Raw genomic sequence first — 26,149 nt, 5'->3', positions numbered from 1 at the left:
GGTCAAGCAGTCAGGATTTTATAGTGGACATCCAGGGCTGCTGTTAAATGACAAAACAGGAAATTAAGTACAATGAGCAGGATATATTTCAATATACGGAGTACAAAGAGTGTGCCTATGGTTGGAAGTTAGCAGGTTTAGGCCAGTTTAGGAGGTCGAATAATTAATTAAAATGGGCAATGGAAGGGGAAGTGGTTCATGTTAACTTACGTTGATGGCCGGTTACGAAAGGCAGAGCCTCCAGCTCTGCCTTCCAAAAAGACATCTGTTCTGCTCGAGGTCTGGATTACAAGAGAGAGAAGCAAGTGTGTTCTGCTCCTCAGGATGCTCTGGTTTCCACACACGTGATCGGTATCCCGCGCACACTATTGGCTAAATCAATGGCGTGAATTTGCTAGCAGTTGCAGCAGAGGGCTCAGGGTGTCTCCTGTCAGCAGCTTTAACTGGACAGAACCGCCTCGGTTTTGAAAGGCAAGTGACTTGTGTCACGTAGACACGGCATGAATTACTCTGGGAGAAAACTTTTAAAGGTTCGACTGGGCCTTTGAAATAAATTTCTTAAACCAATTCCCTAAAATATTCCTTGACTGGCTGCCACCCTGTACAGCTACCAGCAACCCAGGAGAGTGAGTGTACAATTGAAAAGGTTGACACAAATGAAAAGGAATCAGCTAGTCCTTTTAGTCTACCTCAAAAGAAAATTTAAAAAATATATTTAAAAATTCTTGCCAAGAGTGGTTGCCATATTCCAGTGGAATGTTGTTGGGTCCAAAATATGTATGGGAGAACTGAAGTGTCTAACAAATGATAGGACCTGTTTGTCTATGTCTGAGGGAGATATGTTTAAGGTGTTCAGAAGTACCTTTGGTTAGAATTTACAGGCTACAAAAGGATGAATGAAGTAGTGACATAGCTAAGGATAGTGTGACTATATCGATTAATTAAACATACTGCACTGCTCCTGTCTACCTTACAATGTGGTCACGAGCAGACACAACTGAAATAACTGGGCTTGTCAGTAATGCAGCATGTTGGTGCACTTGTCATCAGATGGTAACCAAGAACAAGTTCATGCAGGACCTATTGTGGTATCACTTTGTCCTTACTTATAGTTCAGTTGTTTTATACATGTACTGTGTTGTGGAACTCAGTTTTCACCTGCCTCAGGTACCTTGTCATTCAGGCACCTATACAGTGAGAAGATGTATTATTTAGAATTCGAGGCATTTGAGGCACTAAATAGCAATTTCTAGGTCATTCTCCAACATTAGTCTGTCATTATATTCTGCTGCTCTTGCAGATACATTTTACTGAGAGTTTACACGTGATTGCCACTCTAACAATCAATTTTCAGTTCTTTGGCACTAAACCTTAAAAAAAACACACTATATGCAGCTCAGAACTTGTAATATTGTACGATGACAAGCAGATAGAAGATGTTGATAGTGTTAAATTCATGGGATAACAACTTGATAATAAATTCAACTTGGAGAAGCATACCAGCACTGAAGTGCCTAAAAAAAAAATCTCTGTTTGCATTGTGAATGTTGTTAGACATCGGTGAAGGCACTAATGTTTTTTATTTGCTTGATATTGTTTAGAAGGCAGGTGAACAGAAACATCGACATGTATGTTACACTATTCACATAACGCCTCATCCTGTGCTGGATTGTTCTCTGTTTCCCGATCGCGTCCGTCAGATAGAAAAATGAATTATGGCCACTTCGGATGGCAAACATTATGGCGTAACAATTCTTGTTCGAGTATCTAGTTCTCTTCATCGATACACCACGTGCGAGCCTTTGTCTGTTCTGTATGTCGGGCAAAATGCAGAGTTCGGACGAGGGGATTAGTGTAGCCTCAGTCTTCCCTGGGCACAGTTTACCTGACATCCTGCCACGCATGTGGTTGTAAACTTGTCATGTTTCACAACTGGCTACCGCTGTCACGGTGGTGGTGCTACCTTTAAAAGAAATTCAATATCATCTGTGCTGGACCTACGGTGCAGTTTGCTGTTCGTGACACGTTATCGAAGATTGAGCATTATTCCTTACATGAATATGTAGGCATGTGTTTAGTGTGTGGTGCAGCAGAGAATAGTACCAGGAAAGACGGAAGAATGTTTCTCTAGAGGTGTAATCGAAATTGCAAGAATTTTATCGATGTCGACGGAAACTTGGGAGAAATTGGTCTTCAAGTCACAGAAGGTTGACAGATTCTTGTCAGGTTATTTGTTGCACAGTAGAATTTGAAGAGCTAATAATTGATAAGATTCGTTAATAAGCTACAGTCACGTTGCCATGAAATGTACGCTTGAGAAGAGGAGAGTTGTGAGTACCAGTCTTCAGCTCATGTGACTAAACTATTTTAAACACAAAGTTCAGTTCAGTTAATGCATCACGTTGTTTTGCGATAAGCGAAACGGGAGTGTGTCATTTTGAACGGTTGCTATGAGCATAGGTTCTTTCTACAAGAAGTAAGTTGACAACAATCAATAACTAAATTTTCGTTTCCTGATCTCCAAGTACTCCGTTTAGAATCCCCTACCGTGGATATAATTTTGAGCCTATACGTGATACAGAGAAGATGTGTCATTGTATTTATCTGATTACCATGTTAGCCAACTTTGAAGTGTTGCATTATGAAGGCATTTCGTGAAAAACACACATGTTGACCACACTAAGGATTGACTGGAGTAGTCGTTGCTCAATATCAGTTGAAGAGTTTAGGAAGAAGCAAACTTTTCCTTTTGTCCAGTGTCCTCGGATTTTAAGTTCTGGGAGCCTGAACTTCTGCCTGTACGGATTTCGAGCAATGTTAGTTGACGATCAAAGAATATACACTAGAACCTAAATTTTATGTGGTAAAAACTAGACAAAAATCCGCACCATTTTGTGCGAATTCTGCGGTGAGTTAACAATAGACAACATTACAATTTCGTGCCTGCTTACTCGTTTCCGTGTTAATCGTCGAAGTGTACATGATTAGCCATGGTCAGGAGAGCAAAATACAGATGGTTTATGTTTAAAACTAGTGACAAACGCCCTTTAAGAAGATTGTCGTGTAGCACGTGCAGAACTTTTGAGATCACAGGGATTTCATAAACGGCAACATTCCGAATTCTCCTACAAAAAACTGCAGGATATGTCCCTTAATGGTTTATTTCTGAGCAGGAACAGATACGACTGGATTGTATTGTACTGTATGGAACTGAGAACCTAGAAACGACGGAGCACCAGACGAGTGTAACCACAATGTTAATTATGGTCGTACGTGGAGAAAGTGTCTGCACAGCAACCGCCGACATAGTGTAACTGAGGCGGAATAAGGGAACCAGTCCGCATTCGCCGAGGCAGATGGAAAACCGCCTTGAAAACCATCTACAGACTTGCCGGCACACCGGACCTCGACACTAATCCGCCGGAGGACTCGTGCCGGCCGGAAAGCAATGCGTTGACCACACGGCTAACCGGGCGGGCAAACTCTGCCTTAGCTGCTCGATGATGTTTGGTTTGTGGGGCGCTCAACTGCGCGGTCATCAGCGCCCGTACAGAGTCCCAATCTTTACACAGTACGATCCAGCAACTTTCACGAATGATGATTGAATGACGAGGAAACCACGAACACCCAGTCCGAGAAAATCCCCAATCCGGCCGGGAATCGAACCCGGGTAGTTGCTCGATGGCAGCTATTTCTTCTTCGTGATAACACTAGCCCGCAACTGAGAATTCTGTAACCGAAAAGCTGCATTTATACGGCTGAGAAGTGCTACCTTACGCTCGCTACAGTCCAGACGCGTCTTCCAGACTTCGACATATTCCCAATATTTATGTACAGACGATCAGAAGTATCACATGACACGCGAAATCTTTCATGACGCCGAAGCTATGACTAAAAAGCTGGAAGATTACATTCAAAGACAATAGCGAGATAGAGTAAAATACATATGTAATATGTACGTGGGGGGGGGGGGGGGGAGGAGGGAGAGGGAATCCATCACTTAGTAGTCCACTAGAAGGACTAGATTTGTCACATACACCTGCCACACTGAATAATTTCATCAGCTGGGGTAACAGCAACGCTGCATTTCCAACATGGCAGGTTCACAGATCCTCTCAGTACTTAAGTCCCACATTGCCCCACTCCTACATTTTCAGTCTCGACGAACGCTCTTCAGGTTATCTTGTTGTGTTACTAGACTCGGGGAAAAGGAATATGGAAGGGTTCTCAAGGTGTGGTACGTTTCAAGGCTTGATTAGCCCCTTCCAGCCATTGGCGCATTATCTTTATGAATGATGCTGTCTTTCCAAAGTAAAAGAACTGTCAAGCGTGAATTCTGACGATGGATTCTGAACCAAAGTGGCCGAGACTGCTTCCCACTTAAACTAATGGTCCTGCAGAATGTCAAGAGAACGTTTCACGGGTCATGATGGTGTTCACTGTCTTGCATTCCTCTTGCAACAGTCCTTGTGTTAGCTGTCCGACGTTTTCTGCCGGTCTCTCCGACGTCCAACCTCTCTACGAAGCATAAAACTTAACACGGACGATAGCTAAACATTGCCACTCAGTAGCAGCCCACTTTAGGGTCTGTCAAATCGTTTCGTTACTGCACCATCAATGACATGGATACACACACCACAACTCTTCTGCTTTGGAACCTCTTAGAGAAGAGTGAAGTTGCCTTTCGATTGATTTGGACGGTCAGCAGTTCCACAAGACAACAGGTCGGTGAAAAAGATACTATCACAACTAAACTGAATGAATATATTGTGACTGATGTACCACAAGTGGTAAGTAATTTTAATCTTGACTTCATAAATGTATCAGTTAAACTAGGATCAAATTGTTCATTCGAAGCAAGGGAGCATGTTACAAAATCACATTCCACAGAAATTTAAGCAACCATAAGTACACCAAGAGCCTTTAGGAAAAGAAATGTTCTGAAAAACAAAAGTTTATTTTGTTTTGAGACAATTTCATATACAATTCTGAATAGTTATTTCATCTTAATAATTCATGTCCTTAGCGGTACATATAATGCATCGCTACATCTGCCATTTTTTTCCAGATATCAAAAGCAGGCCACTGTCAACTATGTTTATGAGAAAGGTGCGAGACAGGTACAAAATAACTCATCCAGTTTTCTTTCCGACCTCATTTTAGAAAATATTCGAGCTAGTGATGTATTCAAGAGCGGTGTCAAACCAAACTACAAACAATTTTATTATCACTCCGTAGTGTGAATTCCAGAAAGACTGCTCAACTGAGAACGCTATTTATTCTCATGAAATATTACAAACATTAAATAAAGTAACATTGACATTTGGTATTTCTTGTGATCCGCCCAGGAACCTTCGCGTGGATCACGATTTCTCTTAGAAAAGCTCAAGGTTTGTGCAATTCATTGTTTGATAAACAAATAGTTGTTTTTGTTAAGTCTGATTCAAAGAATGCAGAAGGCTGATATGAATAGTTCATCAAGCCTGGAAAGACGAAATTTTAGTGACTGGAGAGAAATCACTTACGGAGTCTAATTCAATTTTGACAACAGTTTTACACTTTATTTATGTGGATGACCTTCCACGTAAAATATATGGTGATTCCGTGATGATGATACAAACGTGCAGGGATTATGGAGAAGGGAAAACGTATCAGTTTGGAATAAGATATCATGCTCCCGAAACGACAGAGTCTAAAGCGAAAACCGTTCCGATACCTCCGGCCATGGAATGCGTGTACCGGCACATTTTCTACTAAGATCGTAGGGTAGACAACCTTCGAAGATGTTAGTATGAACCCAGGCAAGAAAAAAAATGCCAAGTAAACATGAGCTCTAAAACGTGTACCATAAGAACTATACCTTTTTCCAGTTGAAGAGAGGTGTTTCACAGTAGCGAAGACGAAGAATACCTCACAATTGTTGAAGTATGCATTTTAAAGGCCATGTTTACTAGACTTTTTTTGTTTTGGTCCATACTACCAACTCCGAAGAGTGCTTACCCTACAATCTCAGTAACTGAAGTACCAGCACATGAATTTCACTATCAGATGTACCAAAAAGACAACTTTTGACTGTTGTTTCTATAGCAGGGTCCCTTACCTCAAACTGATAAATTTACTCTTCCAATCATCCCTAAAAATTTGCATCATCACGGAATCACCCTGTACATCAAGATGAGTTAATACTTCTGGCAAGTAATAAAATCATTATAATTAATCCTGTCAGAGGCGAAAAAATAACAAATTGATGGCCATGTGCCGGCCGGAGTGGCCGTGCGGTTCTAGGCGCTACAGTCTGGAACCGAGCGATCGTTACGGTCGCAGGTTCGAATCCTGCCTCGGGCATGGATGTGTGTGCTGTGCTTAGGTTAGTTAGGTTTAATTAGTTCTAAGTTCTAGGCGACTGATAACCTCAGAAGTTAAGTCGCATAGTGCTCAGAGCCATTTGATGGCCATGTACTTCAAGGAATTATTTAGAGGTTCTCTGAAAATGAACTCCCCCTTATTATGTAGGGGAAGAAACGAAGTTTCTGTACAACGAATGTAATAACACCAAAAATACACGCATTACAATAACGTAAGAGTCAGTAAATAGCCTAGAGTGCTCTAAATTTTTACTGCACATATTAGTGAAAATTTGTAACGAAAGAAATACATTACTGAGCTGATCGAAGAACTACATTAAGCAGCTTCTGCTCTTCTCGTCTTGCTAGCTTTGGATTGATTAGTTGACTAAACGACGAAGTCATCAATCCCTCGGCCAAGAGATAGCAACGTCAGCCAAGAATTTCATCGAATTCTGAAAGTAAAAGCTGAGAGACCCGGCGCTGATCGGGTATTTATTTATAGCCTTGCCCAAGACTTCGTTTGCGTGGCATTTATTTTTTTTCCTACAAAGCTTCTTTGTATACAACGTTTGGTAGTATGTTTGGAGACATGACTGAGGAGCTTGGTTGTTTCACTAACATGAGAGACAGCCACACGGTGTCAGTTGCTTTATACACAGACTGCTCCGAGGTTCATGGCCGCAACACGCAGCGTCGTAACATAAGCTCACAGGGAATTTTACACATTTATACAGAAACGGTATATTTTGAGGAATAAGCACGATTCAGGGTGTAAATAGCTCGCTCCCCTGCGCCACTTCAGTCAAAAGTTCCGCTCTACGATGTTACGTTGGAGAAAAGTTCTAAGTAAACGGTTGTGAGGAACGACATAATGCATGATGCTCTGTCAGAGTTATGTCATACCTCACTTTCAGAAGTAGTTTCCAAAGAACGAGTTAAAGCCTGATCTTCTCGAGCCACACCAAGTCTCACCTCATGATAGTCATTGGATTTTTGAGACCCCACAGTCCTCAGTCTTCCAGCTAATCTGATGTGTTCAGAGAGACTGTTTTCTAGATATTTTTATTTGTTGACAAAACGAAATTAAAATTTAATGAGTAGGCACCCAAATCATGAAGCAAACTCCAGACCTTTTTCCCTAGCGAAGAATATAAATAAAACCTGTCGAAAGAAGCAAAACAGTGTTCATTTTTTAATACACATAGCGAACTCAGTAAATTCATGTGTGTTAGCCAAGTACATTCGCTGTTAGTTTGCACTCGTAAATAAGATTGTGGCGCTTAATTCTGTCATTGAAACTTTGGTTCTATGACGTACTACACCATGATGATTGAACATCCAAACTACTAAGCTGAACAGACGATCTTAGGTAAAACTCTAAATTACTGTGTCACTTTCGTGTGTTCCAATTACGATGAAATCTAGTCTATATGTAATCCCAAGCTACACTCAAGTTACCTGCGAAAACACGATGAAAATTCGTCCAGTAGTTTTGGAGATTGACGTGTTCAAACGCAAAAACAGACAGACAAGAGTTTTACAATTTTTTATTAGCATTGGCGGTTGGTTGTCATGTACTAATGTGCTACGGCACACTGTAAATGTCACAGGTTATGCCATTTCGCTTCGAATGTGCGCTGTTATGCAAATAAAACGGACGAGAACGTGTTTTGTAGCGCGCTCTCAGCGGTAACTGGAAACCAGTGTCGAGTGCTGAAATAATGGTCAGCCTCACTACGATCAACGTAGAGTAGGGATGGAGCTGTCCGTTTTCGACTGCACATGCTCTGATGAAACATCATCCCTTCCTGTGCTATGAGAGCTGAAGTTGCTCACAGGACAAGGTCAGTATTTTTCTTTGATAGTGCATGTCACTTATTCTGCAAGAGTGGAGTTTGAGGAATTTTTTTAGGCATACTGGCTGTAAAACATTGCGGCCGAGTGGTCAAATGCATGACTGGCGGCTTGTCGGTTTGGGTTAGATTAATATTGCCAACATTTTTTTTCATTATATTTTATTCCTCTCAGTGAAACTATTAATTATAAAATTTGATTATATTTAAAGTTTAATTTCTATACATAAAATTAATAATGTTCTAATGTGTGAAATCTTATGGAACTTAACTGCTAAGGTCATCAGTCCCTAAGCTTAAACACTACTTAACCTAAATTATCCGAAAGACAAACACACACACACACACACACACACACACACACACACACACACACACACACACACACATACACACACACACACACACACCCATGCCCGCGGGAAGACTCGAACCTCCGCCGGGACTAGCAGCACAGATAAAATTAATATATTCAAGTTAGTTATGATTACACCCTTTTAAGAGTATGGGTCACTCCATTTTAGCACTCAGCTAAAATTTTGCACAAGCCGCCACTGATTATTAGTAAAGATATTACAGCGATGAGCCAAAACATTATGACCTGTTCAATAGCGTGTTGGTTTAATATGCAAACGCAATATAGCAGTGATTCTGCTTGGTATGGGTTCTACAAGTCCTTGGCAGGACTCCGGAAGTACGAGTATGACACCAGGTATCTACACACAGGTCAAGTAAATCCTGCAAATTACGGAATGGTGGCTCGTGGGCATGTAGCTAGCGCCCGATGTGTGTTCCAGTAGGTTCAGAATAGGCAGTTTTTCTGACCCAGACCTCAATGTGAGTTCAAAACTGCGACGCGCCGTAAGCTCAATTGCCCAGGAACGCTGTCTGACGGAATCATCTCGTTGCACGATAACGCCCGACCCCATACTGCCAATCTGACAAAGGCTGAACCATCCTCCGTACAGGTCGGGTCTATCAGCGTGTGCTTTACACACCTTTGGCGACCTCAAGAAAGACAGTCAGTTTCAGTCGGACGAGGAAGCGCAAGAGTGGGAGCGGTTGAGGAAATGGCTCTGAGCACTATGCGACTCAACTGCTGAGGTCATCAGTCGCCTAGAACTTAGAACTAATTAAACCTAACTAACCTAAGGACAGCACACAACACCCAGCCATCACGAGGCAGAGAAAATTCCTGACCCCGCCGGGAATCGAACCCGGGAACCCGGGCGTGGGAAGCGAGAACGCTACCGCACGACCACGAGATGCGGGCTACCATCACAAAAACTTTTCACCAGACAACGCCGGTCAAAGCTGTTTGTGTATGAGAAATCGTTTGGAAACTTTCCTCATGTCAACACGTTGTAGGTGTCGCCACCGGCGCCAACCTTGTGTGAATGCTCTGAAAAGATAATCATTTGCATATCACAGCATCTTCTTCCTGTCGGTTAAATTTCGCGTCTGTAGCACGTCATCTTTGTGGTGTAGCAATTTTAATGGCCAGTAGTGTATCTGTAGCGTGATAATCAGATTTAATGAACGTAGTCCTCAATTCATGAACTGCTAAACGATACATAAATGACAACACAGTTCACTGTTGTAATTCTGCAGATAATTGCATAGCAAATATTATCGTCTGCTATGCAGCACAAATGGCCATCAGTTCACAGGTTCTATTTGCTAAATTTAGTTAAGTAATATACTCGCTGCAATCCTGTTTCCACTGTCCTGAAATATAATGACCGTTAGTTATTTGAATTGGTAGGCACTGCACTGTAATTCACAAATATGCTGTAATCTGGCTAACAATGACCACTGTTAAAGCAGTGCTAGTTAGGCGTCATGAATCAACAGCTTGAGGATACTCTTTTCTAATTGTAGGACCGTCTGCCCATCTATGCTGTTGCACTACACCTTGATAATTCTCATATGAATATTGTGGTAGATTAGATGCATCTTTCGTATGAAACCATCAGGGATTAAATTTATGAATAAATTAAAAGCACTCCGTCTTCAGGCCACGAGTGAACTACCGGGACCATCAGATCGCCGAGTGATCTCAGTGGAGGATGCTGATAGGATGTGCGTGGGGTCAGCACACCGCTCTCCCGGTCGTTATGATGGTATTCTTGACCGAAGCCGCTACTATTCGGTCGAGTAGCTCCTGAATTGGCATCACGAGGCTGAGTGCACCCCGAAAAATGGCAACAGCGCATGACGGCCTGGATGGTCACCCATCCAAGTGCCGAACACGCCCGAAAGCGCTTAACTTCGGTGATCTCACGGGAACCGGTGTAGCCACTGCGGCAAGGTCGTTGCCTAATAAATAAATTAACAATTAATTATTACTAAATAATAATAATAAAAATAATAAATAATTAATAAACTCTGGGCTGACTGTGAGATGGTGCACAGAAAATCAGCCTCACGCTGAGCTTGGTAAATTCATTAGTATTTCGGATCCTCTCTGTCTGGAGGAAACTGCAAGTGGAGTAGCACTCCCACATAAGCCCTTTTCACATCCATCTGTAATGGACACATCCCTGGGGAGGAGTTTATAGTGCGCAACGCTATTTTTGTGCCACCAGTTGCAAAGTATTATCTGTTGAGACTATCTTAGAAAACATTATCTGTTGACACAGCCTTTTGCTCGACGAGATGTCTTTTATAAGGTGTCAGCCATTAACTTCTTCTTGAGTAGTTAGTGTAAAGGCATCATAATGCGTCAATAGTGATAATATTGCAAAGGATGCTCAGTGAGAGAACCGATGACATTCAAACAAAATGCAGTAATAGACATACGTTTGATTTTCATTGCTTTGAGTTAGAGTATGTAGTATTCTTACACTCGACTTCTGAACATTGCCTGTTGAATGAAACTGTCATACGAAGGTCAAATGGTCGCAGTTTATCACATATGTCAATTATCGAGAGTTTCTGAATGTAAAAAATCGCTCATGCAGGAACGATCTTTCTTGAAACAAGAAAATTCTTTCTTGATTTGATTTTTCCGATAACATTCGTCCAACACACGATAAAATGTTTCAAGCTGTGTCCGCTGCCTTCACCTCTCTATTAAACCCAAAATGAACAATGTGCCGCAAATATTAGACCTTTCCCACGTGTGACTATTTTATAACGCTTAAACAACGTTCATAAGACTGAAGTATGAAAAATACAATTCGTAACTGCAAGACAAGTACTAGGAATTCAAATAAGAAAATGGTAACTGATAAATACACTCATAATAACCTATGCATTCTGTGTAACTACACGGTGTTCACTTGGTTTATCGAAATTATTTCGCGCGGAAAATCATACTACAATAAGCAACAAGTGATTCTTGAGCTCACTGGAGCTCAGTCCGTCAGTTCACCTGATGATGGCGACATGTACGATCGCTGAAATATTGTGCCCGTCGGACACTGTAGACCGGCAGTACACCCGTGGATATTTTGATTAATAAGCAACAAGTTTATGATTACCAATGCGAGAGCAGAGACATGCTTCAGATGCGCCATGTTCAGCTGGTGGGATGGCGGCCGCCGTCAAGCTGCCGGTGGCAGGTAGTCTGTTGCCGGTTGCCGCTGTGATGTGCGGACATTTGTCACGTCGGACATTTGCCACGATTTTACTTGCTCCAAAGGGTTGCGTTCCTTGTTTCCTCCTCCTCCTCCTCCTCATCCTCCCCATCGCTTACTGAGCCTTTCCGCTGGTTTACTTAACATAGAACCAGAATCTCTTTGGATTTTCCGCCACATGTCTAGAGAGAGTTTCGTTGTGGAAACTATGAAGTGCATCTCGCATTGAAATCCGCACCAAATTTCGAGCCTAAGTAAAACTTCGCCCATCTTGGTGATTTTGCGTTCGTCTAAATTATACTTGCCTTTTTCGGTGCTCCTGCAGCACCTTTCTGTCGTGTTTTGTGCACCATGGGGGATCAGTTCCGTCTCTTATTAATTTATTTAGTATGAATCTCTCGAGTGCTGTTAATACTATTTCACTGAAGTTAAGCCACATATGGTTTTCACTTACATAGTTTGGAAGGATTGGAGACTGTCTCTTAGAAAGACGTCAACCGAATTTTTAGTTGCTTTTATAAACAGATATATTTCGCGTTTAGTTTTGGTGAAGTTCTTTGTTACGGAATTGAGCCTCGCTACGACTGTGTTCATTAATCCCTGTATCCGTCGTGATGCTCAGCATTATTGGTGGCTAGGAGGTCAAGTGTGTTTTCGTAACCGTTTACAATATCAATGGCCTCGTGAACTCATTCTTCAAAATAATTTAAAAAAACATTTAAAACAATTACGGAAGTTGTTTTCTATCTACAATAGGGTCTGAAAATGTATTTTTGTCAACATACGGAAGGTAGATTGAAGTCACTGCCAACTATAATTGTATGAGTAGGGTACCTATTTGTGATGAGACCTCTGCCCATACTAAGTCACAGGAACTATCTGCTTCAGTGTCGCTTGTGAGCTAGAACACACATTACATTATTTTCCCTTAAGTTGTGCTTCTTGTTTCTGTTGTAGTGCAGATCTTTACAATTACGGCTTTTCCCTCCAAAACCTAGGATGCTTTCTCTGTGACCCTGTAAATACCAGAGATAAACAATATAGAACAACAACGTACGTTACAAGCATAGCATTCTGTATTACTTCATTTCCTTATTTCTAACATTTTAAAATTATACGTCGACTTTAGATGACATGTCAATCATAGATGTTCTTATCTCTATTTAGTGAACGTATTTTCAGTCATGTTTCAAACATTGTCCGGCTACACTTTATTAACTAATGTTTCACCGCAAGGGAAATCGCATTTTAGAGAGTAAATTAATATGGAGGATGTCCTTCTTTTCAAACATTCACATACCCATTTCTTCTTTCCTTGTTGTCTTTTGGGCATGCAATTGTAGTAATTAAAGTAGGCACAAATGCAGTGATTAAAAAAGAAATGATTAGCGTACATTCGCATTCTCTTTACATTGTTCCTTTCTTGTTGCTCCCATGACAATGGACTGTTTCTATCGCAATCAGTAAGCGTGAATGGTAGCTACCGTACAGACAGAGGAATCTATATTTATACTTGGCAGAACTAATTACATACTGACATAATCGTCGGTATTATTTTCGTTTCCCAAAAGTTATAAATATTTCGATTTCGGAAAAGAAGCTCTGTATGATGTCGAAGAAGAAGGACCCTTACGTACTGGTTGTATCGAGTGAGATGTGGAGACGGCGGTTTGAAAGCGGACAGAAGAAGTACGAGGAAGGGCGTCCCTTACCTGAGGGATCGCTACCTGGCGAAGGGGCAAGTGTGGCAAATGTCCGGCGTTGCAAATGTCCGGCATTCGCCGCTGTAGGAAGAGGAACTTCTCGAGCACAGTGATGTTCTGACCTTGATGTTGGACGTTTTTACTGTTACTGGTGGGTCAAAAAGTGAAGCAAATTATCTTTCGAGTTACATCAGTCTGATACCTTTAGCAGACAGCCGAAATGAGGTTTAAAAAATTAAAGAAGGACTAAACTCGAACTCACAACTTTGAGTCAATATTGCGCGACGTTTGCCATTAGACCACGCACGGATACACCATTATAACAGCTCGAGCAAAAGACCACAATTCTTCCAGACACTTCCGAGCCTTACGGGGTTGGCAGATCAGACGGTCAATTTTTGTGCTGCCAAGTGTATATCCGCTTAAATCCACGACCGGTGGATGAATGTTCATTTGGAAGCTACGCTACTGGCCATTAAATTGCTACACCACGAAGATGACGTGCTACAGACACCAAATTTAACCGACAGGAAAAAGATGTTGTGATATGCATTCACACAATGGTGGCGCCGTACAACGTGCTGACATGAGGAAACTTTCCAACCGATCTGTCATACACAAACAGCAGTTCACCGGCGTTGCCTGATGAAACGTTGTTGTGATGCCTCGTGTAAGGAGGAGAAATGCGTACCATCACGTTTCCGACTTTGATAATGGTCGGATTTTAGCCTATCGAGATTGCGGTTTATCGTATCGCGACATTGCTGCTCGCGTTGGTCGAGATCCAGTGACTGTTAGCAGAATATGGAATCGGTGCGTTCAGGAGGGTAATACGGAACGCCGTGCTGGATCCCAACGGCCTCGTATCACTAGCAGTCGACACGACAGGCATCTTATCCGCATGGCTGTAACGGATCGTGCAGCCACGTGTCGATCCCTGAGTCAACAGATGGGGACGTTTGCAAGACAACAACCACCTGCACGAACAGTTCGACGACGTTTGCAGCAGCATGGACTATCAGCTCGGAGACCGTGGCTGCGGTTGCCCTTGACGCTGCATCACCTGCGATGGTGTACTCAACGACGAACCTGGGTGCACGAATGGCAAACGTCATTTTTTCGGATGAATCCAGGTTCTGTTTACAGCATCATGATGGTCGCATCCGTGTTTGGCGACATTGCGGTGAACGCACATTGGAAGCGTGTATTCGTCATCGCCATACTGGCGTATCACCCGGCGTAATGGTATGGGGTGCCATTGGTTACACGTCTCGGTCATCTCTTGTTCGCATTCACGGCACTTTGAGCAGTGGACGTTACATTTCAGATGTGTTACGACCCGTGGCTCCACCCTTCATTCGATCTCTGCGAAACCCTACATTTCAACAGGATAATGCACGACCGCATGTTGTAGGTCCTGTACGGGCCTTTCTGGATACAGAAAATGTTCGCCTGCTGCCCTGGCCAGCACATTTTCTCATCAATTGAAAACTTCTGGTCAATGGTGGCCAAGCAACTGGCTCGTCACAATACGCCAGTCACTATTCTTGATGAACTGTGGTATCGTGTTGAAGCTGCATGGGCAGCTGTACCTGTACACGCCATCCAAGCTCTGTTTGACTCAATGCCCAGGCGTATCAAGGCCGTTATTACGGCCAGAGGTGGTTGTTCTGGGTACTGATTTCTCAGGATCTATGCATCCAAATTACGTGAAAATGTAGTCACATGTCAGTTCTACTATCATATATTTGTCCAATGAATACCCGTTTCTCATCTGCATTTCTTCTTGGTGTAGCAATTTTAATAGCCAGTAGTGTATGTATCAATGTTTTGAGCATCCCATTCTTCTGCACCGAGTGGTGGCAGCTGTCCAAGTTTAGCTATAGTCGGCATGTCTTGCATATCTTGGCGTCAAAATGATTTCTTTTCGACCGTGGCTACAACCAGCAGATGGAAGGAGTAGCCACTGGGAGTCCACTTTTACCAGCTGTCGCCAATATGTAAAGTACCTAGGGGAAGGTGCCATACCATTTGCTTCTATATGAAATTATGACAAGAATTTTGAGATTTTCAAAACGAAGTTGATGACACGTGTTTGCAAGGTTTCTTCAAGATGTATGTGATAAAATCATAACTTTCACGTCCCGTAGTAATTTTGTTATAGGTTGAACTATAGAAGATCGTGGTAAGATGGTAAAATTTATCACCAATTTAATTAGATACAGGTATTTTATTGCCAAATAATACAAACCAAAAACTGGTAATGCAATTACCGACCATTCTACGGTTGATATTTACTGTATCACAGCACAGTCGTTTCACATATCTGCTTCATCTGTGCGTGTTTTATGAAGCCACTTCTTACAGTAAATGCCCTGAATCCAGTCCACTTAAGGGCTGTTTTTTCGTAGTAGTTTCTTCTACTCACAACACAGTCATTGTCTTCAGAAATTGGATTTACTTCTCTCCCTCGTTTGGTGGTTGGTGAACTTTTTTTTTGCCAGTCCTTTTCTGTTGCGATGCTTTCAAAGTTTGTAGCATTTCCTGGTCTGTCAACAGCCATAAAGTTTTCTTCCTCCTTTTCTCTGGTGTTTCCGAAATTGGCATCGGTGCAATCTTTTCAAATAAAGTAGAGATCCAGTCTTTAGCTGCAGCACGTGCATTAGATGCAACTTCTGCAATTATGGATTCATTAGGAGTGTTGCGCTGTGATGTCATATCCACCAAGAATGTTGGTTCTTTTAGAATGCTTCTGCGTAATCTCAAGGCATTGCCTGAAAATAAGTAAATGTGGCAAAAAGGTATTACGTGTGTCCATCTTATCCGAAGGAAAATACGGCGTATTTCCCAGGTATCGTGATGAGATGGAAGTTGAAACACGGGTTCCATTATGGCAGCAAACGGGACGTAACTGGACGCACACATAGTTCAAGACACAGAGTACGTGATAAACTTATTGTTAGAATTGCTACAAATGTATAGAAATCACTATTATTGTTTTTAAAAATATCTGATTTTATTTTACGGAGTAGATTTTAACACATAGCACAGTTTTTTGGTTCCCAGGGACTAAAAATGTCCGCTATAACAGCAGCTACCGCTAGCCACTCGAAACTTGGACTCGAGGAAGCAGCGGACGGCTGAGTGTTGCGCTCTCTTGACACAGTGAAGTAACACTAGCAAATACGCGTCATACACCGATTACCATCTTCCTCCGATTCGCTCTATGTGGAAGATTTCAAGGAGGAAGCTAAACCCATGTGTTTTTTGCAGTATGTAGACGGCATATGGAAGAATCAAGCTGAATGACTTCCTCATACATCTCAGTTGCATATACCAGAACATCAGCTTTACAGTGGACGTCTAATCTGATGGAGTGCTCCACTTTCTGGATACCCTGGTAAAAAGGAGAACGGAGGGCACATTGAGCTATAGTATGTATCATAAGAATATGCGCACCAACTTACAAACACGCGAGGACAGTCGCCACCACCCGAGGAATGGAGTGCTCAAACACTGGTACATTGGGGCCGGCCGGAGTGGCCGAGCGGTTCTAGGCGCTACAGTCTGGAGCCGCGCGACCGCTGCGGCCGCAGGTTCGAATCCTGCCTCGGGCATGGATGTGTGTGATGTCCTTAGGTTAGTTAGGTTTAAGTAGTTCTAAGTTCTAGGGGACTGATGACCTCAGATGTTAAGTCCCATAGTGCTCAGAACCATTTGAACTGATGCATTGGGCTGCAACCTCCCTGACAATGAAAGTCTCAACAAAGAACGGGGTTTCGGAAGAACAGCTACAAAAATTCGGAGAGCCCTACGTCCTACATCCACTGTACATCCGGCTAAAACAGAAGTGAAACCTGAGGAAAATTCGGTCATTGCGTTTATTTCTTTTTGTAGCGCATTATTCGGAAAATAGCACGAATTCTCCAGAAACACCAACTGAGGACAGTCTATCGCCCACCAGCTAAAACAGAGGCACGGCTTGATAGTGCCATAGACGACCTCGGACTACGGAAATCTGGGGTCAGACACCTCGCCAATGTGCAAGACATGTGTTGGTCAAACGGTGCGCACTGTCGGAGATCGTTGCCGAGAACGTCAATGACATACCAGACTGCAGCACCATAACGCGTCGGCAGTAGCAGAACTGTGTCTATTAGGATTACGAGGAATGGATTACGATACTAAGTTTCGGACACAAACGTCTAACTTCTGGTATTATTAAATAATCTGCCGAGATTAGAGTAAGAAAACCGCTGATCAGTCGCGGTAGTGGCTACACCCTTGGTAAGGCCTGGAAACACACAATTAGCCTGTTTATGAAGAGGAAGGAGATATCCCACAACGGACTGACTTCAGATGCAGTTGGAGGAACAGCGGAGGCGCCGCCAGCACGCATATCTGGGTGCGAACCGTAGACGGAGCAACGATGTCGACGGAAGGAATGGGTTGGGATGGTTGGGGGGGGGGGGAGGGGGGAGGTGCTGGGCGCAGACGGCAGGCACAGAGGCAGGTCGGAGGGTGGGGAGTTCAAAAATGTGTGTGAAATCTTATGGGACTTGACTGCTAAGGTCATCAGTCCCTAAGCTTACACACTACTTAACCTAAATTGTCCTAAGGACAAACACACACACCCATGCCCGAGGGAGGACTCGAACCTCCACCGGGACCAGCTGCACAGTCCATGACTGCAGCGCCCGAGACCGTTCGGCTAATCCCGCGCGGCGAGGGTGGGGAGTGGAGGTGGGTGATGGTCAGATAAAAGTGCTCCATCCAGTGTGGCAGAATTTTGGTCGAGTTCCGCGCCAGTGCAAGATCATTAACCCACCTTACACGTCATATGAAGTTCTGAGCTGTGGTCTTATTGTCTCACGTATTGACTCCTTGCTGTTTAAAGCGTCGTCGAACCCGAGGGTGACGTCGCAGGGCGCCACGATTTCACACCATTAGAAAGGAAGGTCGTACACACCTTTGAGACAAATTTCAAACTTATATGTCGCAGTGGGAGACAATTACGTGGATTCGAAAAAGTAATCCTTTAATTCTGTTGCGCAGTGTAGAAAAAGGCGTATGCCGCTCGGACTGAACTAAGATGAGAAAGAGAAAATTTCAAAGAATTGCAGCTCGTTTTTTTTACCATCACGAAATAGGGGAGCGAATGACACGGATGCGATAAGTGAGATGCGGCTCCAATCATTAAGACAAATGTGAGTTTCGTTAAGACAAAACCTTTCCACGAAATTTCAATCATCAGCTTTCGCTTCGTAATGCCGAAATATTTTGTTGACTCCCACCAACTTATGGAGAAATTGTCATCGTAATAAGACAAATCAGTGTTCGTGTGGGGAGATTCAGGTGTTCATTTTTCCAAGCGCTATTCCAGAGTGGGACGGTAGAGAAATAGTCTGAAAGCGGTTTTATGAACCCTCTGCCAAACACTTAGTGTGAATTGCAGAGTAATCGTGTAGATGCAGATATGGATGAAATGGATGAAAGTGACCATCCTGGCATCAGCTGTTATAGTTTTTGGGAATCCACATAAAACGTTAAACTCGATTATCAGATGGGGATTTGAAGCCGTTTCCTTCGACATACATATAACAATGTTTCAGCCTTTATGCCACCTGAGCCCCCCCCCAGCAAGATTCCGTAAACACTGCGAAACATAGGACTTAAAATTTAAAAAAAGGTTCATACCTAATAACGGGCTCCATTTGTAACGGGATCTTACTAACAGGAAAAACCCAACAGGTCTCATTGAAGAGGAAATGCGAAAAGAGTAAGTAGTGTCGGGCGTGTGATAGGTCCGTTTCTGTTCACACTATACAGAGTGATTCCATGATGATGTTACAAACTTTCAGGGATGATGGAGAAGGGTAAATGTATCAATTTTAGGTAAGGGACCCTGGTCCGGAAACGGCCGGGTCAAAAGCCATGAGCGAAAATCGTTCCACTACCTCCGATAGTGTGTATCAAAGACCCAGGCATCTGGAATATATCCGACTTGCTATTCGTGAACGGATGTGGATCCAACGTGATGGAGCCGCATCTCACTTTCGACTGAGGGTTTGTAAGCACCTGGATCAGACATTCTCTGAAAAGTAGGCAGGCAGAGGAGATCTTGAAACTTCCTGGCAGATTAAAATTGTGTGCCGGACTGAGACTCGAACTCGGGACGTTTGCCTTTCGCGGACAAGTGCTCTACCAACTGAGCTACCCAAGCACGACTCACGCCCCGTCCTCACAGCTTTACTTCTGCCAGTACCTCGTGTTCTGCCTTCCAAACTTTACAGAAGCTCTCCTGCGAACCTTGCAGAACTAGCACTCCTGAAAGAAAGGAGTGGTAGAGCACTTGCCCGCGAATGGCAAAGGTCCCGAGTTCTAGTTTCGGTCCGGCACACAGTTTTAATCTGCCAGGAAGTTTCATATCAGCGCACACTCCGCTGCAGAGTGAAAATCTCATTCTGGAAACATCCCCCAGGCTGTGGCTAAGCCATGTTTCCGCAATACCCTTTCTTTCAGGACTGCTAGTTCTGCAAGGTTCGCAGGAGAGCTTCTGTAAAGTTTGGAAGGTAGGAGACGAGGTACTGGCAGAAGCAAAGCTGTGAGGACGCAGCGTGAGTCGTGCTTGGGTAGGTCAGTTGGCGCCGGCACGGTAGCTCAGCGTGTTCGGTCAGAGGGTTAGCAACCCTCTGTAATAAAAAAAACTGAGCTAATCGATCAACAACGAACTTAAACGGATGTCGTACGACGTCCGCCCCGAGCTAATGCAACGAACAAAAGCGAACAAAATGAGATTTTATAAAAAAGTTCGTAGAGCACTTGCTCGTGAAAGGCAAAGGTCCCGAGTTCAAGTCTCTGTCCGGCACATAGTTTTAATCTTCCAGGAAGTTTCATATCAGTGCACACTCCGCTGCAGAGTGAAAATCTCATTCTGGAGGAGATCTTGTTTGATGGCCAGCACGTTCATCTGTTCTCAAACCACTTGATTTCTTCTTGGTTCCATGTGAAAAGTCTCGTGCACGAGACGCCTGTCCAGACCGAAGAGGATCTCCTGGGAAGAATTCTCGCTGTCTGCAACACTGTTCAGATGGCATCAGGGCTATTAGAAAGGGTACGACAGAACTATGTGCTACGATGCCATGCCTGCATTAACGCTTGGGGACGCCAATTTTGGACAACTATTGATATTGAAGTGGCTTGTGAAACTTATGTAGATAAATGGAATTCGTTATTACTGTATCGTAACAATACGAGTCCCTGACTACCAATCCATGCTCTGGCCTCTCTGAATCTAGTTACGTGCACCATAACTAATTTATCAACAGGGGAAATTATCTGAGGGTTTTGAAGAGTATTCAACGAGAATTTTGTACGTCATGATCAGCTTTTGGAAGCTCGGGTCTTTCGCCTGAGCACTACGGAAGATTAAGGTGGAACGTGAGTAGAGTTTCTCTTATATATTTCAACTCGATAGTTTCTTGCCTAGGGTCCTTTACCTCAGATTCATACGTTTACCCTTCTCCATCATCCCTCAAAGTTTGTAACGGAATCAGCCTGTATACATGGTGAATTACCAGGTGAATTAACTAAAATTTGTACCACAAATATTGCGGAAATGAAAAGTGCTATTGATGTGCGGTTTTCACAGCATAGATTGGAAGGCAGGAGCTGGTATTGTTAGCCAATCAACAGATTGTAACAATACTCAGTAAGTGTATGTTTTGTGCACACACACACTTTTTAAATGGAACCATGCCTATTGACATTAAGAAACTAAAATTAGGGTAAATTAGAGTATCAGTGGTGTTTGTTGCAGTATTCTTGGGCGAGTTGTTTACTAGATATTGTATTTTGAAAAGTTCCCACACCAACACTTGCACAATACGTGTGGTAATACGCACTAAATAACAACACAAGTTACGTGGATTCTGACCAGTAACGAAACAATTGCCCGTAACAGGTTGTGTTCAAAACAACCACTGACAGCGGCAATACATGCTTCCTGTCTTGTATGGAACGACTGCTGCACACGTGCTAGCATTTCAGCCGAGATGTAAGAGCAGGCTGCAGTACTACGTCATTGTATATCATTGGGTGTAGTTGGCATGATCTTGCAGACAGCGTCTTTCAGCTATCCCCACAGGAAAAGGTCTACAGGCGTCAAATCCGGGGAACAGGCCGGCCAAGGTACAGATTCTCTGGGTCAAATCCGACGATTTGAAAAAAATTTGTCAAAACATACTATAGTACTTCGTGCAGTGTGGGCTGGACCGCCATCATGTTGGTACCATAGGTTCCTCTTAGTCTGCAGAGGAACGTCTTCTAGCATCCGTGGAAGATGGTCTGTTAGAAGACTGCGATACATATGCGCATTCAGTGTTCCGTCTAAGAAAATCCGGCCTACGAGCTGATGGTTCACCATCCCACACCACACGTTTACATTCCATGGACGCTGACATTCCACCTGACGAATCCATCGGGGATTGTCAACAGATCAACAGTGCATGTTTCGGCGGTTTATCTGGCTATGATTGGTAAATGTGACTTCATCACTATCAAGATACTTCATACATCTGGAGTAGCCTGTCTTAATGCCTCAGTACAGAAGTTAACATGATTCTCATAATCATTTCCATGCAGCTCTTGATGGAGAGAGATGTGATAGGGACGGAACCTTTGTCAATGGACAATGTGTAGGACACTTTCCTGACTCATACCACTGCCTCATGCGACTGCCCAGGAGTTAACGTGCAGATCAACCGCAACAGCAACAAGAAGATTAATTTCTCTCTCTTCTGTCGTCACTTGTTTCCTTCTGTGAAGCTGTCTAGGTGTTATATTACCACTTTCATACAGCTGGTTGAAGAGGTTGATGAACAATTGCGGAGAAGATTGACATCTATTGAGTTATCTTGCCGCACACACCACATAAGAACGAACTGCTTTCTTCTTACACCCTCCCTCTCCATACACTATGAGCATGTTGGCTTCTTCTGCATTGGTAAATCCCATAGTCAACTCACGATCTACTGCTTGAACTGTCACACGCTGACTAGCAACATGCAGTGCACTCAAGGAACACACAAGTAAACTATAAGCAAACAACAACATCGTTCCTAGCAACTACGCAGGCTGAATGACACAAACAAGTGTCAGTGTCGCAACTTTTCTAAATACGATATCCCGTAACGACTCTCACAAGAATCCTGCAACAAACGCCACTGGCATTCTAATTTACCCCATTTTTAATGTGCCATTGTTCCATTTAAGGAAGCGTATATTTGCACAGAAATGCGCTTCCTAAATGTTATTACAGTCTGTTGATTGGCTAACAATACGAGTCCCTGACTACCAATCCATGCCGTGAAACCTGCACATCGATAACACTTTCCATTTCCACAATATATGCAGTGCAAGTTTTAGGCAATTCACACTGGTGGCTGTTAACATTGCCACACGAGGAAGGTGGCGTGTAATAAACGTAAAATTGGCATTAAGTGTACTACATGCTAGAATAAGCAACACACAACCACACAAAGGATTTCCTTCTTGGGGCCTTGGTCCTGCGTCACGCGGGTTCGGCCGTATTACTATTGATTTGGCAGTGTTAGTTGCAGAGGGTGGCCAGATGCCCTTGCTGCCGCCACCCCGAACCCCCTGGGACAGAATGAGTGTACTGCAGCTGTCAGTGTCTAGTGTAAGCCATGGAATAGTGCGAATGGGCTCAAATGTCTGCGAGTCGTGTAACTGAGGCGAAACGTGGGGACCAGTCCGGTATTCACCTAGCGGGATGTGGAAAACCGCCTAAAATCGACATCCAGGCTGGCCGGCATACCGGCCCTCGTCGGTAATCCACCAGGCGAATTCGACCTGGAGCTGGCGCGCCTACCCGAGTCCAGGAAGCAGCGCATTAGCGCTCTCGGCTACCCCAGCGGGTAACCACACAAAGGATGTAGGAATAATATTTTGTATATAAGAAAAGACTACTCAGTGGGATTTTCAATCACAAATCGCATTTGAGTGTTGTTTGTTTGTGAGAAGATACTGTTATGCCTCATGTTAAAAGGAGAAAAGTTTACCAGCACATATCAAAATTCGACAGCAGCAGAATCGCTGCTTATCGAAACTGCAGTTTGTCGTTCTGTACTATTGCTGCTCCCATTCGTTGGATCCAGAGATCACTGGTTGGATCCCACGACAGCGATGTGCATGTGGAGCCGATGGGTTCAGGAGGCCCATACTCAATGTCATAAAGGATATCAGCTGCCCGAGCGACTAGCGCCTGAGAGAACAGCGTAGGATCTTGCAGGCACGTCGCGCACCTTGAATCAGGAAATGGGCTTTCTTACAGCAAGACAAGTATCCACACAGACAGTGCAATGATGTCTGGAGCACCATAGACTGTCAGCACAGCAACCATTGTTACAGCTTCCCTTGATGTGGCAGCAAAGAGAGAAGCACACCAATAGTGGTGCACCCAATGGCAACACCAGGTACAGGATGGCGGCCTATCGAGTCTGGTACACATGATCATAATGGACACACACATGTCTCAATGCTCATAATACAGGCCAAGCACCTGGTGTATGGAGTGTCACAGGGTACATAAAACGATCACCTCTGGTTCACTCAGCCAGTAATTCAGACAGCAGGACTTACCTTTATAACTGTTGAGGCCGATGGCTGCGCTGTGTTTTCGAGATCTCTGACGTTATCTTCCAACCAGATAACGGAAGTATATATGTTGCCCATTCTGTCTGTGTTGGTCCGTTGCCCTGGTCAGTATGAGTACTGTAATCCCCAAATCCTCGAAAAATAAGCGAAAAATATACCAATTCGAAAAAGCAGATAAAAATTCACTTGACGCCTTCCTGAGAGACAATCTCCACTCAGTCCAAATTAATTATATAAGTGTAGACAAGATGTGCCTTAAATTCAAAGAAATAGTATCTGCAGCAATTGAGAGATTTATACCAAATAAATTAACAAACGACGGACTGATCTGCCTTGGTACACAAAACGGGTTAGAAAACTGTTGCAGAAACAACGAAATAAACATGCCAAATTTAAACAGACGCAAAATCCCCAAGATTGGCGATCTTTTACAGAAGCTCGAAATTTAGGGCGGACTTCAATGCGAGATGCCTATAACAGTTTCCACAACGAAACTTTGTCTCGAAACCTGGCACAAAATGCAAAGAGATTCTGGTCGTATCTGAAGAATGTTACCGGCAAGAAACAATCAATGCCTTCTCTGCACGATAGCAATGGAGATACTATCGAAGACAGCGCTTCCAAAGCAAAGTTAATCAACACAGTCTTCCTAATTGCCTTCACAAAAGAGGACGAAGTATATATTCGAGAATTTGAATCGAGAACAGCTGCCAACATGAGTAACGTAGAAGTAAATGTCCTCGGAGTAGTGAAGCAACTTAAATCACTTAATAAAAGCAAGTCTTCTGGTCCAGACTGTTTACCAATTAAGTTCCTTTCGGAGTATGCTGATGCATCCTTCATACTAAACAATCATATACAACCGTTCGACCGGCGAAAGATTGGAACCCAATGACTGGAAAGTTGCACAGGTCGCACCAATATTCAAGAAAGGTAGTAGGAGTAATCCACTAAATTACAGGCCCATATCGTTAACGTCGATGTGCAGCAGGATTTTAGAAAATACACTACTGGCCATAAAAATTGCTACACTACGAAGATGAAGTGCTACAGTCGGGAAATTTAACCGACAGGAAGAAGATGCTGTGATATGCTAATGATTAGCTTTTCAGAGCATTCACACAAGGTTGGCGCCGGTGGCGACACCTACAACGTGCTGACATGAGGAAAGTTTCCAACCGATCTGTCATACACAAACAGCAGTTCACCGGCGTTGCCTGGTGAAACGTTGTTGTCATGCCTTGTATAAGGAGGAGAAATGTATACCATCACGTTTCCGACTTTGATAAAGGTCGGATTGTAGCCTATCGCGATTACGGTTTATCGTATCGCGACATTGCTGCTCGCGTTGGTCGAGATCCAATGACTGTTAGCAGAATATGGAATCGGTGGGTTCAGCAGGGTAATACGGAACGGCGTGCTGGATCCCAACGGCCTCGTATCACTAGCAGTCGACACGACAGGCATCTTATCCACATGGCTGTAACGGATCCTGCAGCCACGTCTCGATCCCTCAGTCAACAGATGGGGACGTTTGCAAGACAACAACCATCTTCACGAACAGTTCGACGACGTTTGCAGCAGCATGGACTATCACCTCGGAGACCATGGCTGCGGTTACCCTTGACGCTGCATCACAGACAGGAGCGACTGCGATGGTGTACTCAACGACGAACCTGGGTGCACGAAAGGCAAAACGTCATTTTTTCGGATGAATCCAGGTTCTGTTTACAGCATCATGATGGTTGCATCCGTGTTTGGCGACCGCGGTGAACGCACATTGGAAGAGTTTATTCGTCATCGCCATACTGGCGTTATCACCTGGCGTGACGGTATGGGGTGACATTAGTTACACGTCTCGGTCGCTTCTTCTTCGCATTGACGGCACTTTGAACAGTGGACGTTACATTTCAGATGTGGCTCTACCCTTCATTCGGTCCCTGCGAAACCCTACATTTGAGCAGGAAAATGCACTACCGCATGTTGCA

The 26,149-nt window shown here is 43.6% G+C and overlaps 1 protein-coding gene across 1 annotated transcript in view; it reads left to right on the top strand.

Moving 5' to 3' along the window:
- Positions 1-11,687: 11,687 nt before the first annotated feature.
- LOC126470705 (uncharacterized) overlaps positions 11,688-26,149 on the top strand; it is a 46,336-nt gene continuing 31,874 nt past the window's right edge. The window contains exon 1 of the mRNA XM_050098707.1: positions 11,688-11,766. Within this exon, the coding sequence (XP_049954664.1) occupies positions 11,688-11,766 (79 nt within the window). The remainder of the gene's footprint in view (positions 11,767-26,149) is intronic.

Source organism: Schistocerca serialis, chromosome 3, assembly GCF_023864345.2.
Source record: "Schistocerca serialis cubense isolate TAMUIC-IGC-003099 chromosome 3, iqSchSeri2.2, whole genome shotgun sequence".
Classification (NCBI taxonomy): domain Eukaryota; kingdom Metazoa; phylum Arthropoda; class Insecta; order Orthoptera; family Acrididae; genus Schistocerca; species Schistocerca serialis.
The sequence above is the reverse complement of the archived record's forward strand: the minus strand, read 5'-3'. Positions and strand labels throughout refer to the sequence as shown.